The sequence below is a fragment of the Triturus cristatus genome, chromosome 10 (assembly GCF_964204655.1).
Source record: "Triturus cristatus chromosome 10, aTriCri1.1, whole genome shotgun sequence".
Classification (NCBI taxonomy): domain Eukaryota; kingdom Metazoa; phylum Chordata; class Amphibia; order Caudata; family Salamandridae; genus Triturus; species Triturus cristatus.
The window spans coordinates 219606294-219621331 of record NC_140593.1 but is presented as its reverse complement, the minus strand read 5'-3'; the positions used below and the strand labels follow the sequence as shown (position 1 = coordinate 219621331).

Sequence of the window (15038 nt, the reverse complement as noted above, 5' to 3'; positions counted from 1 at the left end):
CCTATTATGCACTTTAATCATAGTAAAGTGGGGACTGCAATGAACAATTTGTTAGTTGATTTAGATCTGGAAATAGTCAACGAATCGATTCCAGGCTCAAATCTCTTACAACCAACGTACGTGGGTAGGGGCTTTAGCACAACAGTGGACTATATCCTCCTCTCCTCAGGTTTATCCCCTCGAGTAAGGTCCAGTGAGGTATTGCTAAACACTTTTAGCGACCATTCCGCTCTCAGACTAGAACTCCAACGCTTGAAGGGACAACCCGATATTAGCGTAATTGCGTCAACCCTCACTCAAAATAAATTAGAGTTAGATAGGTTAAATGGATACACTTTAAAGTGGGAGAGGTTGAATCCGGAGATAATTACGGCGAAATTGGTAACGGAGGCATATCTAAATATAATCAACTGCCTCGATCTAACGTTATCTGAAGAAGATGTCTTAATCAACTTTTCACAAATACTGGAAAAGATTATGGAACTTCTCACCACAACATCAAGGAGGCCACCCTCGATTAAAAAAGGCTGGTTCAATCATTCCTGTACCATGGCCCTGGCTAATTTAAAAAAGGAATTAAAAAAAACAGCTAAAGACCAAGAAACGATTCAATTGCTGAGGCGCCATTATGTTTCCGCTCGAAAGCAAAGAATCACAGAATTAAAAACGAAATTATGGAATGATTTACACTCCAGTGCCTTATCTAAAAATAGTTTGGCTTTTTGGCGTACTGTCAAAACACCACATCTCTTGGGTTCAGATACTCCCAAGTTAGAAGTGGCAATTGATGAGGCTACGTGGGTGGCACACTTTTCTAATATCTTGACATACATACACCTAAGCAGCAATTTGTCAGAAGTTACATGCACATCCACATCAGTCTTTTTGTCAGTTTTTAGCTTCACAATAATTGACAGTATGTTTTTTGTATAATTTTCGTTCTATTTAGCCTATAGTGCTCTCAAACCTAACTTCCTCCTCTGCTTGTCGAAGGAAAAACACAAACCCGTAGAGAAGCCCGAAAGGATATCTCACTAAGGTCACACACTAATTACGCATCAGTTGAGGCACATTATAGGTATTCGTCTTTCAAAAATTTCATGTGGTAACAGAGTCAAAGAGAATTTCAAAGTCCACAAACAAATCAAAGAGTTTAGTTAGTTATCATTTGTTTATTATTCTTTTCTTGGATTGTCCAAATTTCAATATAACACATAACAGCCGACACGTGTTTCGTCCATCCGGACTTTTTCAAGGCTGTAACAAATGGATACAAACATACAATATTACAAAATACATAAAAACATTCGCTGTCTAAAGTGTTGATGTTAAAAAACACAATTTTGTTTTAAAATGGTCCTCTTGTTAAAATACAAATTTACATACATCTATGCGATATTGATTCCTTATAAATTGGCACTCGATACAAATGAGGGGCTAGTGCCAATCAATACAATGAAAAACGAAGGCCATAAATACACAGTTGGTAAAGAAGATGTTAGCTATAGAGTAGAGAGAGCCACCACCAGTAGGACCATCAAGAAACTGTTGGAGTGTGAGATACTTTATAGTGTGTCAGCAGATTAGTGTCTGCTAATGGTGTAATAACATGGAACTAACCTCAATGGAAAGTGGAGTCTCTCTCCATATATATAAAATCAGATATGAACGACCACTTCTTGTTCTCAATGGTCAGTCTTGGCATTAAACGATCAGTGTTTCATGTCAGAATTTTCTTTCTAATGCCTTGAGCATTCCCCACTCAAATAGTCACGATCAGGCAGAAATCTCAATAAACAGGTGCTAATATACCTGTGTATCAAAGAATAGAAAACCTATCAAAGGAAAGTCTCGGAGTCGTTATCTAAAAGAATAAAAAACATGGCCATATATGTGGCCCGAAAGCTACTAGTTAAACAAGTGTTCATGATTATGGAGGTACTGTAGAGCTATTATAGACTAGCCATTTTGACGAGTAGTACAAACCACTTGACTGTGGGTGACAGGCTATTAATCTAACCGTTCTATCCAATGCAAAATTCAAACTGACTGTTAATGAGATAAACCGCCCAGACACAACGTTCTTATCGTTAGGTATATGTATAACCAAGCATTCTTACCAGAGCGCCTGGTTCTCTTTCCAATGGCTTAAGAAGGACCCCTGTCACCATCAGTGATGTCGAAACCCACTTGTACTTTTATAGTCGTCCCATCATAGTCTTTTTCGAAAATTATCCCCAAACCAGGGTTGTCTTCCAAATAATGGTTTACTGCACAGGTCGTGATAAACCTACAATAAATAAAAAGAATCATGGATAATGACCTATGAGTCTTGAGTAATGTGAGCACCGCATAGTCAGGAATATTAAATGGACATAATTAAGCATTAGGGGGTCGCATGGGACACATCTTTAAGAATAATTTAGCGGTATAGATCATATATTGCCCACACAGCTTTGTTATGGATAAGGGGTGTACTAGGCTCGTCGAGTGAATGCCCCACACTAGCAGCGGTTTACTACAAGGGAGAAAGAGCCAAAGTGGGTGTCACGTAGTTGATAAAGCATTAGCTTTATCAACTACGTGATTGGTGGCAATGTTAAGAAAACAAAACCCTTATTGGTAATCTGAAAAAAATATGTCAAAAACTGTCCGTATTTAAAGTTGGAGACTCTTCTTTCTAAATGGATGCAAACCGACATACCTGTTGACGTTTACTATCTGCTCACGGTTCTATATTTTAGAAAACAATTCTTTTACAGGGTTACCCTGCCATCAAGGTTAGGACAGTCAACTTTTTCTAACTTGTTCCGCTGTGTCCCTAAAACGATATTATAAAAATTTCTACTCATTGCTATTTGTTTTCATCACGACTAAAACATCGTGACTGTGGCAAAATGGCACGATCTTGAATTCGTTATAAGGGCTTACACCCAGTCCGCTTTCTTCCCACTCCTTTTACGTCGATACGCCGGGCAGTTTTTCTGATAAAAGGGAAACAGGACCAGGGGGCAGTCCATTGGTCGTTTCTACTACGGAAGTCAGGACGAGTCTACGGGTGCCGTCAACAGGTATGTCGGTTTGCATCCATTTAGAAAGAAGAGTCTCCAACTTTAAATACGGACAGTTTTTGACATATTTTTTTCAGATTACCAATACGGGTTTTGTTTTCTTAACATTGCCACCAATTACGGATTTTCAATGTTTACTTAGCTCGAACTAGGGGACAAGCTAATGCTTTATCAACTATGTGACACCCACTTTGGCTCTTTCTCCCTTGTAGTAAACTGCTGCTAGTGTGGGGCATTCACTCGATGAGCCTAGTACACCCCTTATCCATAACAAAGCTGTGTGGGCAATATATGATCTATACCGCTAAATTATTCTTAAAGATGTGTCCCATGCGACCCCCTAATGCTTAATTATGTCCATTTAATATTCCTGACTATGCGGTGCTCACATTACTCAAGACTCATAGGTCATTATCCATGATTCTTTTTATTTATTGTAGGTTTATCACGACCTGTGCAGTAAACCATTATTTGGAAGACAACCCTGGTTTGGGGATAATTTTCGAAAAAGACTATGATGGGACGACTATAAAAGTACAAGTGGGTTCCGACATCACTGATGGTGACAGGGGTCCTTCTTAAGCCATTGGAAAGAGAACCAGGCGCTCTGGTAAGAATGCTTGGTTATACATATACCTAACGATAAGAACGTTGTGTCTGGGCGGTTTATCTCATTAACAGTCAGTTTGAATTTTGCATTGGATAGAACGGTTAGATTAATAGCCTGTCACCCACAGTCAAGTGGTTTGTACTACTCGTCAAAATGGCTAGTCTATAATAGCTCTACAGTACCTCCATAATCATGAACACTTGTTTAACTAGTAGCTTTCGGGCCACATATATGGCCATGTTTTTTATTCTTTTAGATAACGACTCCGAGACTTTCCTTTGATAGGTTTTCTATTCTTTGATACACAGGTATATTAGCACCTGTTTATTGAGATTTCTGCCTGATCGTGACTATTTGAGTGGGGAATGCTCAAGGCATTAGAAAGAAAATTCTGACATGAAACACTGATCGTTTAATGCCAAGACTGACCATTGAGAACAAGAAGTGGTCGTTCATATCTGATTTTATATATATGGCGAGAGACTCCACTTTCCATTGAGGTTAGTTCCATGTTATTACACCATTAGCAGACACTAATCTGCTGACACACTATAAAGTATCTCACACTCCAACAGTTTCTTGATGGTCCTACTGGTGGTGGCTCTCTCTACTCTATAGCTAACATCTTCTTTACCAACTGTGTATTTATGGCCTTCGTTTTTCATTGTATTGATTGGCACTAGCCCCTCATTTGTATCGAGTGCCAATTTATAAGGAATCAATATCGCATAGATGTATGTAAATTTGTATTTTAACAAGAGGACCATTTTACACTTTTCTAATATCTTCAAAAATTCAGTCCCTGTAAGTAAAGGATCAGAACACAGTCTCCCGAGTGTTGATTACCCCATTTCCCTAATTTTTGATATCACTGAAGTTCTAGCGGCCCTGAATGCCAGTAAAAGCGGGAAAGCCCCAGGCCCTGATGGGGTTCCAGTAGACCTGTTTAAATTTAATCCGGATCTCTGGACCCCCATCATAACTAGACTATGCATTGCAGCGGCAAAAGTGGGCCTGATTGACTCCTGGACAAAGTCTATCATGGTCCCAATCTTTAAAAAAGGAGATCGCCAAGATGTTAATTGTTATCGGCCCATTTCCCTTTTAGACTCGCTAGGCAAAGTGGTTGGTAGAGTTGTCCTTGAACGACTCCAGCAGTGGGCAGAGGAGGGAAATAATATCTCAGACCTCCAATTTGGTTTCCGGGAGGGGTTCGGAACGGTAGAGCAGGCCTTGAATCTGAGTCTGATTCTGGGAAAATACTGTCAAGCAAAAAAAGAAACTGTGTATATGGTCTATGTAGATTTATCTGCCGCTTTTGATTGTGTTTCACACACAAAACTCTGGAATATCTTGTTACTTATGGGAGTGGACCCGCCTCTCGTAGATTTTATGAGAGAACTATATTCTGGGGCCACCGCAAGGGTACGTTATGGTACGAAGGGCGAATTGACTGTGCCGTTCGTAGTGGAGCGAGGTGTTAGGCAGGATTGTGTTCTCGCCCCCTTCCTCTTCTCCCTGTACACAAATGGCCTGGAGGTGGAGATGTTGAGGGGGGCTTTGGACCTACCTCGGGTTAAACGGCGATTGATACCCGCCTTGCTCTACGCGGATGACGCGGTCATTCTGGCCCGCACCCCATGCGAATTGCAAAAGTCCCTAAACAGATATGTTGAGTTCATGGGCGGCCTGGACCTACAAGTTAATGTGAAAAAAACATTTGTTATGGTAGCCGGGCGAGCAAAAAAACGTGTGAAGAATATCTTTTTTAAAAAGCAAAAACTGGAGCTGACTACGAAGTATTGCTATTTGGGGATAATGATTGACGATAGGCTTAACTGGAGAGCAGCAGTGGAGGCCAGATGTCATTTGTTCAAAAGAGCCATAATGTCCCTGATAAGTTTCTCACAGAGGTTAGGGAAGAGGCCCCCAGCGGAGCTGTTAAAAATGTATCTTGCAAAATGTCAGGCGATTGCCCTTTACGGAGCAGGCCTGTGGGGTTCTGCAGAAGTCAGTTCCCTTCAGGTCGCTGAAAATAACTTTTTAAGATTTCTTTTAGCAGTACCAATGAGCTCCTCAGTATACGCTCTTCACTTAGAGCTTGGAATTCCATACCTTGAGGATATGATAAAAATTCAACCGTTACTGCTCTGGCGACGTATTTGGTCCTCTGATAATAATGTGTTTTCACAGGAAATCTTGATGGACTCAATGACCATAGATCACTCTATAAAAATACAATGGTTATGTTATGTAAAAAATTTCCTTAAGGATCTAGGTTTGGAGAACTATTATTCGGATCCTAAAAAAATTGCCGAAATATCAAAGAAAGAGCTGAAAAAACTGGCTTTAACGCATCTGGAGTCCCTGAGGCTGACCACCGTGGCGTCAAAACCCTCGGTTGTTCATGCCAATTTGATTCAGAGTACTTACTCCATTCAACCCTATCTGACAATACAGATTAGCACTTATCATAGAATGCTGCTAACAAGATTCAGACTAGACTCTTTTTTTAGGTTAGTATCTTTCCCCACGAGAAATAGTTGGGAGTCGGTTCCCACTCCTTGTCCTTGTGATGAAGTGTCAATACAGTCAAATTTACACACTATTTTGTTCTGTAAATTCCATCATCCACATAGGAGGGTCTGGTTACTACCTATATTAAAGAGCTGGGGATTAAGACAATGTCGCCCGGCGATGCTACGCCTTCAAATGCTAGACTCCGAACTGACTTGTTATCTTGTTCTTAACTTTCTAAGATGTATTTTGAAACATAGGAATAATTTGTAAGCAGGAGTTTGATCCCAGTTTATGTAGATGAAACGAAATCTTGTAAACCTTTGGTTTTAACTACATGAGTTGATAATTGATTAGTTTTAACTATCACTGTTTTAGATTTATGTGCATTTTTTCCTTTGCTTTTATATACTGTATTGTATTATTTAACTGCTCTTTTATGGTTTTTTAAAATTACAAAAAACCGAATAAAGAAATTTACAATAACTACTAAATTGGCAAAAACAGTTGGTTTATGGAACTTTCCAGTAAGGCAATGGTCAGTTTAGAATCATTACAATGCCAGAGGGCAAGGAAAAGTGCATTGCCATGTGGGGATATGAACTTTTATATATACACTAAATCACCTCTAAGGTGTACCTTTCAAGGATCTTTGGCTGGATGCTTAGTATCTGAAAGTTAAACATGTGAGATGTTATGGAAAATAGTCAGGCTGATTGTCACAATTTAGGTAAAGCTACGTTTTCCATAAGGAGACCTAGTTATGAATAAATAACTCTTTGCTGTGATGTTGCCTATGAACATACTAGAACATTCACTCAAAGATGTTATCCACTTGCTCTTAGCAATCTAATTCAAAGATGACAGTAAATATTAGCCACAGACAGAGGAACAGCAACTTTGTGAAAATGTACTATGCTCTGCTTGAGAGCAGACTGGATTAGAAATGAAAAAACAACAGGGCCACCCTGTATTCCTCAGAACCTAGGTATCCTACACTATCTAGAATTAAAGTGGCTATACAGTGGTTGTTACGAAAATTATTTTAGCATCTAAATGATCAATTGTAAGAAAGTTAGATTACATATCAATAGACATGCTTTCTAAAGTGATGATACTGTCAGGCAAGCGTAAAACAGCATCAACCACATTTGATAAAGAACTCATTATAATAGGTGCATAGTAAATATGCAGTGCTCCTGAGTTTTGAACAAGTAGACTAAAAATAGACAAAACATATCATTTACAAGTAAAGACATAAAATGGCTACTTATGATTGTGGGATCACATAATGGGGACGATTCAAATGTAAAATTTCACCCTGTTAATCTTGGATCCAAAATAGCAGTCCAAACATTATCTGTGTTTCGATCCCTAAACTGGTAATTTCAGTGGGGTCTTCATCAGGACGGTGACAAAGATGCACTTCGATTTGAAAGGATTGGCATTATAAATAATTAGACAACACATTGACTTAAATCATGCCAAAGAATACTAACCTTGAAAATGTGTGAAGTGACTTAAGCATCCATATAGGATGCAGTGTGAAAAGTGATGTACCACCTTTCCAAACTTCTAATACGAAACCTAAAGAAAAATGCTAAGAATACTCAAAATGCCAATATATCGGAGCTGGAGTTGAAGCTTATCTTGGGCATAAATAGCAAATAGAGCAGCTTGGTATGTCCTCCCCACGATGCTTTAATGTAATTAGAAAAAACAATTACAGTTCTGAGGGCACACAGGGCAAGAAAGTGAGCAGCTGAACTCCAAAACAAAGTGACAGAGTGTGCTGCACAATGCAAGTCAACGTAACCTCACATAGCTTACTTTGTTAAATGGTTTAAAGTGATTATAAACACACTGAAAAAAATTCCCTGATTAGCTAAAGTAAAAACAAAGGTTCATATATAATGAGATGCCAGAATACAAACAATGGGCAGCTTTGTAAATTGAAGAAACAGAGCACCCCCTCCTTGTCAGCACTTATTTTTTCATGAATGTGTCTTTGCACATGGGTCAGTATCTTCATGAAAGTCAATGTGCACATACCATAAATGCTTGTGAATGTCTCTCCGCTGGTAGTAAAACAATTTTGGAGAGACAAGTGGATACATTATTGCAGCAGTGTCAATGAGGTATCTGCAATGCATGCATGGGTGAAGATAAAACTTTATGCTTGGCACACAAGTCAATATCTTTAGAGAGGGCAGCATTCACAAGATTGCTTGTCTTGCAGCTAAATGTGTCCAGTCCTGGGAAAAATATTCAGAACCTATCCAGGGATGGAAAACAAAATAGATACATATAAGCAAGAGTTCCTTGTTGCTCATGCGCCAAAATGTTAGTGGCTATGATCGACTAATAGTCCAGACATACTAGTAGACTATTTTGATGAAAAGAAAAAAAATACTTCATGGCTGTTTACTTCATTCAAGATGTAGTTAGGGACGATGTTCCAGCACGCCTAAGTCTAGAATGAGTAATAACACTTAGCTGCCTGGCCAAGCTTCCCAAGCAGCTGTAAATGTGGAGTAATACAATTACTTACCACAAATTATCAAAAGTAGAGTACACATGATTGGCCATCATATTATACACAGATCGTGTAACTAAATACATAGTTATATGGCTGTGCTGATAACTGAAAAACCTCTAAATCAAAATAAGAATTTACATACAATATTCGTATACATATGACATTAGTGAGATCATACATCCTCAGCTATTAGGCAGCACACAAAAATTACATGGTTCCATTCTTCATACGTATTCCGTCCATGATTGAAACAGTCACTGGTATTAATCATTTTGCATTAGTGTATGTTGACCTTGTTGGTAGGGTGACTTCCTCTCTCATTTGATCCTCTCCACAACTTTCCAAGGAATGTCATCTGGGAATATTGTAAATTGCGAAAATATTCAACCATTGGAGCTCCCACTGTCTGACACCGTATGGGACTGCAATTTTGCAGTATCCTTTGCTGAATCTTATGTTTGGTCTGTTCTATGTAGAGCAGGTTACATGGACACCTAATGATATATACCACATTTATAGTCTTGCAGCTGCTCAGACCTCTCAGTGTGAACATTTTCTTACCATGTTCAAAAACCTTGGTCTGGTAGCAAAGGCTGCAAGCTTTACGACTACCAGGGTCTCCATTGGGAACATGATTTAACAGGTGGAGCAGAGAGTAGAAGGGATTTTCTCACTTGATGTCTGATGTTGTTCCCTCTTTGGAATGCATATAATGGTCTGTCACAACACCCAAACCAACTTGTCCTCAATGAGAACCGTATTCTTATAATTAAAATGGTCTTCTCTGGGACAGAACCAATCCCTTGTTCAGGCTTGCCTTTATAGTCTGATACTCTCTTTCCAGTAATTTGTTATTCAAAACCTTTGATTCCTGGTAGCAGTCTGTCTCCAAGGAATAGATTCTTCTCCTCTACATAGTGTGCCAAAAGTACAGGCACTTGAGCAGATACTGATATCTAGGGGAAGCCGGCAAAGATGCCCTTGTCACTGATGCTTTCTGACTTACTTATATAGTCAATGACAAACACGTTTAAAGCTTCCACCAACCACTTTCTTCCAATTCCAACTATGTTAAATACAAAATTATGTCCTGGTGATGCATCAGTCTCGTTTCAAACTCATATGGTGAGATACCAGTACACTGGGGTCTGAATTTAATTCTAGAAAGACTGCTTAGATATGTTTGACACTCCATCTCGAAAAAAAGATATAGCTGAACCAAGATTACACAAGATAGGAGGACATTTTTTGATAGTGACTGAATTCTCCTCTTAAATGAAGAACAATGCTTGTTAAAAAATGAGCAAATGTGACCAATAACATTGGTTGGATGGATCAATTTAGTGTAAATGTGAGTGTTTAAACTTTTTTTTATTCTGTGTCCAGACCACATTCTGTAACCTCTCTAGTACGTATATTAGAAAGTGTGAGATTGCTTTATCCTGTTTTGCTCATGAAAATAAGATAGTACATGACAACATAAACCGGACATGTATGCCCTATGGATTGAGAAAGAGGTTTAATCCTATGTAAGGTGTGTCAGTTGATAATATTCTCAGTGAAGCAGAGGTCTTTACCGGTCCATCTTAATATTTGTTCACATTGGATCAAACTGATTGTCGTTGATCCTACAGTTCAATATAAGTAAAATATACTCTATTGTTGAAATTACCCTTGCAGTATCTGGCCTGTATAACTAGGTGCGATACAAGATGGACACATTGAGTGCAACATGGGATATGTAAGAACAGTAACATTTTTTACGATAGTGTCACATGAATAGAAAGAATTGCAATGGCTAAATCATGCTATCTGGAATTTATATCAAGTTCAGAACTACAGTATGTGTCAACTAACACACCAATTAAGTCAAAAACATTTAGGGCCTTGTCTACAAGAAACGGACACAGTGTGGCGCCACAAACCATTTAGCTGCTCAGTGCTGTGTCATTTTCAAAGCACAGGGATGCGCTGTATTAACAACAATACGACTCATCCATGTGCATTCCTCTGCGCTGGTGCACAATTGACTGTAATGCACCAGCGCCGGCCTGCCCCACAGGAATTAGTGTTTTTGTGCAGGAAGGAACACCTTCCTGCACAACATCAATCATTAATGGTATTTTCCTCTTTCTATGTGTGCTACTTTACAAATGTATCAGAATGCAGCACGCACAGAAAGAGGAAAAAACAAGGAGAAATAAAAGTATTTCTCCTCCGAGCACCGTCCCTCTGCCTCTCCTGGGGAGGTGTAGGATTCTGGCACATTCCCAGTTTTACAAACTATCATAAATCTGGCAATGCATCAAGTTCAATGGTTGTTGCATGGGAACACCCACAGCAACACCCATGGGACGCCCCTTTCACGCAGAGTAATGCCCATATTTACAAAGCCATGACTTTACATAGCCTTCTGAATATTGGGCAAGCCCACTGCGCCACCGGTGTGTCACAAAAAGTGACGCAACAGTGGCACAATGGGCTTGTAAATAAGCCTCTAAATTCTCAAATAGGAGACAAATTTCCTAGATGTACAGGGGTTGGGATAACATATTCAGATCGCACCCCTTCTTGGGAAAATATTGAAAAGCTTTATTTTGTTTTCTGGGGCACATTTGACATTTTTGCGCCAATATAGAACAAATGTAGTTTGTGCTGGGAGTTTTTTGTGCCAATGTACAACACTCTTAATCAGCAGCTATGGAAGCAAGCTCTCCAGCTGGTCGCAATTTAAGAAAGATATAGATTTCACCACTCTGCATTGCAACTACAGGATTACCTATCAAAGTGCTGTCTCTTTTCTTATTGTATATTAAGATTACATTCTGGCTACTTCAGCCTTTTTATTTCGAATCCAAGAGCTCTACTTTACGAATGTATCCGAAAATGTTATTACAGAGGGGGGTGCAGTTGTACAGAGAACAACGCACAGGAACCTCCCTATAGTTGTGATCAACAGAGGACAGAAATATGTAAACAGTGCTGCCACAGACTACACTCCTGCTGCTAGGAGGTGGTAATAAGTCAACTGCATAGGCAAATGACTTCTACAACATATTGCTAATGTCCGGAGCACAGAGATATGTGAAAGAAGATGTAGTCATTTATTGTATAAAGCTAGAAGAATACATTTATTCACCATATTAGTAAATACCTATAATGTCTGAAATGCTATAATTGTGTCTAAAGTTTTGCCATTCAACAGTATATGGTCAGCATGGGCCTTTGAGGTTACTATTTATCCACAGGATGTAGTCAGTGTAGATGGAATAATAGGTTTGGATGAGAACACTATAACCAACATGTTTCGTCTGAAAAGACTTCCTCTGGGCCGCTGGTGTGGAGTGATAAAGGGCCATATTTACAAGCCCCTAGCAACAAAAGAGTGTCACTTTTTTTGACACTTAGTGGCTCTGTGTGCTGGCCCTTATTTACAAGGCCATGCAGAGCCACCCTGTGTGGATTTTCATGGCCTTGTAAAGACAGCCCTACTTTACGTATCACTTCGTGTGTGAAAGGGGTGTGCAATGGGTTTCACTGTGGGCATTCTACCACAATACCCATTGCCTTTAGACGCTGACCCAGATTTACAAGGATCTGCAAATCTGAGGCAATGCTAAAAACTAACGCCATTGAAAAGCAGGCGTTAGGGTGGCATTCTGCAGCACACATAGAAGGAGCAAATCGCCGTTAATGATTATTTATGTACAGGAAGGTTTAATCATCCCTGCAATGCAGGCACTCTTGCATCATGGCACAAGGGTGCACCATGGTGCAAGGGTGTCTCCGTTAGCACAAGGGCGTGTCGTATTCTTGTGAATACAGCGCATCACTGCTTTTTTTACATGGTGCGACACTGCTAAATTGCTTGCAGCCCCCTGCTGATTCATTTCTTTCAAATATGCCCCAAAGTTTGCTAGCACATGAGATGCTATATCACTGTAAGGAGCCGTACATTCATAAAATAAGAACGTTTCTGAAAACGCTGGTAACACGTATGGAACTAGTCCAAAGTATAGAATGTCCCACTAGTACATGAAAAGTGTAATTGCATAAGTCAAAATGTGCGTGAATGATGGGAGAGTAAGTTGCTGAGAGGTAGAGCCACTAAGGTAGGATGAAGCTAAAGCAATCCAAAGTAAAGAATGTCACCGTAATAGGCAGTAATGAAAGATTCACAACCCACCCCCTTGATAAGGGGTGTCCTCGTGCCAAGTCCAGAGGCTACGCCAAAGTTTGCGCGTACTCTGTGGGACGCCAGGAAGGTGTCCGACAGAGTACGCACAAACGTTTAGCTTTATACTATAAATGACTACATCTTCTTTCACATGTTTCTGTGCTCCGAACATTAGCAATATATCTGAAAATGTCAAGATAAAAGTACTTGCAATTTTTTAAGCGGTCGGCAATGGAAAACATGCATGCACTGGTTGGACCTGGAATCCTGGATTCTGTAGCAATTCTCGAGCCGCCTCTAAAGCACCATCCACTCGTGAGAAGACATTTTAATAGCATTCATTTCTTCTTTGTCCTAGTGTGTTGATATTCGCGTCCTGGAGCAAGAATGCGGCGTCCAGGACATTATTGGAGCCGATGAGAACAACCTGCCTCGGCTGGCGGCGGCCATTTTGACATTGTCTCTGAAAGGTGTCAGTGTCTGCAAATCACACTTGCCTACCCTGGATTTCTTTACAGAATACATCTTTCATACTTTAAACCGGACGAACGACCTTCAGGCAACAGGTAGGACAAGAGAATACGTTTTTGTTATTTCTGTGCCAATTCTCTTATCCAAAACGCCTTCCTGGCAAACAGTATGCATTATCTAGACCTTAAGGAAATTGCAAAACAAAGAGATCAATGTGTAGCAGCAGGTCAGCGGTAGGACTCAAATATGTTGGACTGACCAGGAATGAAAGGATAATCTTGGCCTCGTGATCAGCAAGATTAAGCGATAACCAGGCTGCAAGGTACCAAACCGAAGTTAAACAAGGGGACAAAAGCACAGACTGTGAATTAGTAGTAAAAAAAAAATGGCCTCAGTTCCTCAGCGCGGTCCTTACAATGTGTAATCATTCTCTTGCATACATAAGTAAAATAAAGATGAGTTAAGAGCGCAAGCACGTTTTTCTTCACCTATGTGTTCATGTTAGCATGGTCCTGTATGTCTGCATAACGATATCCCAATGCTTAAACTTGTTTCACTTTATTTGCTCAGTTATTATTTATAAATAGACGTTTCCAATCCCAAGTATATGTATTATGGGACCGATTCACACAACAATGCAGGTATATAATTAAATCAGCAAAAAGCTTAGTGCCTAAATCACAAACAGTAATGTAAACCTGCAGATATTTCATGTCTGAGGGAGTAATGGTGTTCATTTAAGGAAATCACAAAAGTTCTGCCTGTAAAGTTCTGCCAGATCCTGCTTTTCAGACATAATCCTCGAAAAATTTCTGATGTATTTTGATTGACTTAGTGGAGGCACTCCAGTAGTACATAATTGTATACATTGTCATGTTATATATGGTGCAGTGCCATCGCTCCTGTGCAACATCACGTTTTGTCCACACCAAAAAGGCTTTTTCCCAGTGAAAAAGTCCCTATTTTCACTCCCTATAAATGTTGAGATGTTCGCAACTCTTCCTGTCTGCAAACATGTTACAGTTCTCTTTTCACCTTCGAAACAAATGTACTTTCACTTTGGGGATGTGCATTCCTTTCACTACGTTGGAAGCGCATTTACTCCTGCCCCTTGAGAGGAACACATCTATGAGCCACTAGCACAGCAAGAATGCCATGGGCCCTGGTGCAAGCAAGGAAAATTGCCCCTGTGACTGATGTTGGGCAGCAAAAAACAGCAATTATCAGGACTCTGCTCTCGAGTTTGGCCAGGGGAGTCCCCTGTGGAACGGATCATGGTGGCCGGTGGAGGCCGGGGAGTGCCCCTGCCCCGTGCCCAAAGTTAGAAATCTGGGCGTGTTGTTTGATAACCAGCTTAATTTTTCAGCGCACGTCAACAGCCTTGCGTCATCTTGTTCCTTTTTAATAAGGACTTTGCGGAAGATTTTCCCTTTTATCGAACCTGACCTTCGCAAGACCGTTGTAGTTGCCCTTGTGCTGTCCAGACTGGACTATTGCAACGCCTTGCTGTTAGGGATAAATAAGACTCACATAAAGAGGTTGCAGACTCTCCAGAACGCTGCAGCGAGACTATTGCTGGACGTCCCAAGAGATCAATCCATCTCAGCGGGAATCAAAACACTACATTGGCTCCCGGTTCAGCAACATATAGAC

At 40.1% G+C, this 15038-nt stretch overlaps 1 protein-coding gene across 1 annotated transcript in view; it reads left to right on the top strand.

Annotated features, from left to right (window-relative positions):
* The window catches only part of SLC39A12 (solute carrier family 39 member 12), a 239877-nt gene that overhangs the window by 80566 nt on the left and 144273 nt on the right, over positions 1–15038 (top strand). The window contains exon 4 of the mRNA XM_085630837.1: positions 13273–13480. Within this exon, the coding sequence (XP_085486963.1) occupies positions 13273–13480 (208 nt within the window). The remainder of the gene's footprint in view (positions 1–13272; positions 13481–15038) is intronic.